Source organism: Cynara cardunculus, unplaced genomic scaffold (assembly GCF_001531365.2).
Source record: "Cynara cardunculus var. scolymus isolate 2C unplaced genomic scaffold, CcrdV1 Un_Scaffold_4990, whole genome shotgun sequence".
NCBI classification, from domain to species: Eukaryota; Viridiplantae; Streptophyta; class Magnoliopsida; order Asterales; family Asteraceae; genus Cynara; species Cynara cardunculus.
This window is the reverse complement of record NW_020202182.1, coordinates 37,069-39,027: the sequence shown is the minus strand read 5'-3', so window position 1 is coordinate 39,027 and position 1,959 is coordinate 37,069. Positions and strand designations below refer to the sequence as shown.

Sequence of the window (1,959 nt, the reverse complement as noted above, 5' to 3'; positions counted from 1 at the left end):
CTCGGCAGAGGACAAGTTTCCAGAACCTCTGTGGATGAACACAGAGGTTCTGTCACTTTAACCTTGTACAAAAGAGCTTCTTCTGATGATTGTCCTCTGAGGTCTTCTGTAACAGATCAACTTCTGTCAATACTTGCTGTTTTACTTTTTCTATACTTTTACATTAAAGGAATGAGAGCTAACAAATATCGTCAAATAAAAATGATAACAAAGTCGTCCAAATAATCTTTGAAAGCTTGATTCATAAGATCCATAAAAACTGCTGGAGCATTAGTTAACCCGAATGGCATAACAATGAATTCGTAATGACCATATCGAGTACGGAATGCAGTCTTAGGAATATCTTGATCTCTGATCCGGAATTGGTGATATTCAGACCTTAAATCGATCTTAGAAAAATACTTTGCTCCTTGGAGTTGATCAAAAAGATCGTCAATACGGGGTAAAGGGTATTTATTACGTACCTACCCGATTTAGTTCCCGATAGTCAATACACAATCGCATTGATCCATCTTTCTTTTTAACGAATAGGACCGGTGCACCCCACGGAGATACACTGGGTCGAATGAAACCCCGATTAGAAAGATCTTCAAGTTGTTCTTTAAGTTCTTTCATTTCGGTCGGAGCCAGACGATACGGAGCCTTTGAGATAGGTGTAGCTCCTGGAACAAGATCAATTGTAAAATGAATTTCCCTTTCCGAAGGAACTCCTGGAAGTTCATCTGGAAAGACGTATTGAAATTGATTAATAACAGAAATATCTTCAATTTTAAGGCATACCTCTTCGGGATCTTGTAGTGAAGCTAAAAATCTTTCACATCCTTGCCATACCATTGGTTTAACATTTACTTCTGAGATACACGAGTTCCCTTCTCATGTGAAACACCCTGGAACACGTATTCGGGTTTATTGACGTCACCGAAGATGATTTGTTTGGCTTTGCAGTCGATGGTCACTCGATGTTTAGACAACCAATCCATGCCAAGGATGATATCAAAGTGATCCATTTTCATTGGAAGTAAGGTAACTTCCTGAATTCGATCGCCAAGAAATAACGGACAGTTTGGGAATTGCCCAACTATACATACTGAACTACCCATGGGAGTAGTAATATGTAATGGAAATTCAGTGGATTGTTCATATGATTTAAGATTTTCTTCGAAGTTTTCAGAAACAATCGAGTGTGTAGCACCTGTATCAAATAAAACATATGCATCTCTACCATCAATAGAAATGGTACTAGAAACCATACCCGAAGTAGATTTGTCAGCAGATAGTGTAAACACTCGACCACCRGCAGTAGATTGCTTCTCTTTATCTTTAGAATTATCTTTCGACCCTTGTTTACAATCACGAGCTATATGACCTCGTTGACCACAATTATAACAGGCGTCGGTCATTCGAATACATGGGCCAGGACGATGTCTAAAACCACAATTTTTGCACCATAACAGAGAATTCGTATTCGAAAAACCTTTACTAGAAGTTCCTTGAAATGCAATTGGAGGTCTATAATTGGGTTGTTTCCACAGACCTACCCGATTGGTTCTTTGCCAGGTAGTATTCCTTGAAACACATCTCTGTTTCCTTTCGTACCACTATCACCTTAGGAAAGTATAGAGTCTAAGATAATCCTATCTTAGTTCTACCCATTCCTCACAGATCAAACCTAAATTGTACTACAGGATCATAACCTATAGCTCTGATACCACAACTTCTAACACCCCCGTCCCGCGTGGTCAAAGACGGGAGATGCCACAATTGGGATAAAAACAACGTGCTATATAAAACAGAGCAGCTAATAAAATTTATCAAAAAATAACTACATAACCATAGATGGAGATAACGTGTCTCAAAATACGGTCCCAAAATACCAGTATGTCTACATAGTCATCAAAAATTTAACAAAAGTATGACTTAATGAGTTATCTTCAATATTGTCATCTCCGTAGCTCTCAT

At 38.4% G+C, this 1,959-nt stretch overlaps 1 protein-coding gene across 1 annotated transcript; it reads right to left on the bottom strand.

Annotated features, from left to right (window-relative positions):
• Window positions 1–845: 845 nt before the first annotated feature.
• Window positions 846–1,400, bottom strand: LOC112504252. Its single transcript, XM_025108188.1, has one exon. It carries the CDS (start codon window positions 1,398–1,400, stop codon window positions 846–848), a length of 555 nt encoding a protein of 184 aa, XP_024963956.1.
• Window positions 1,401–1,959: the final 559 nt, after the last annotated feature.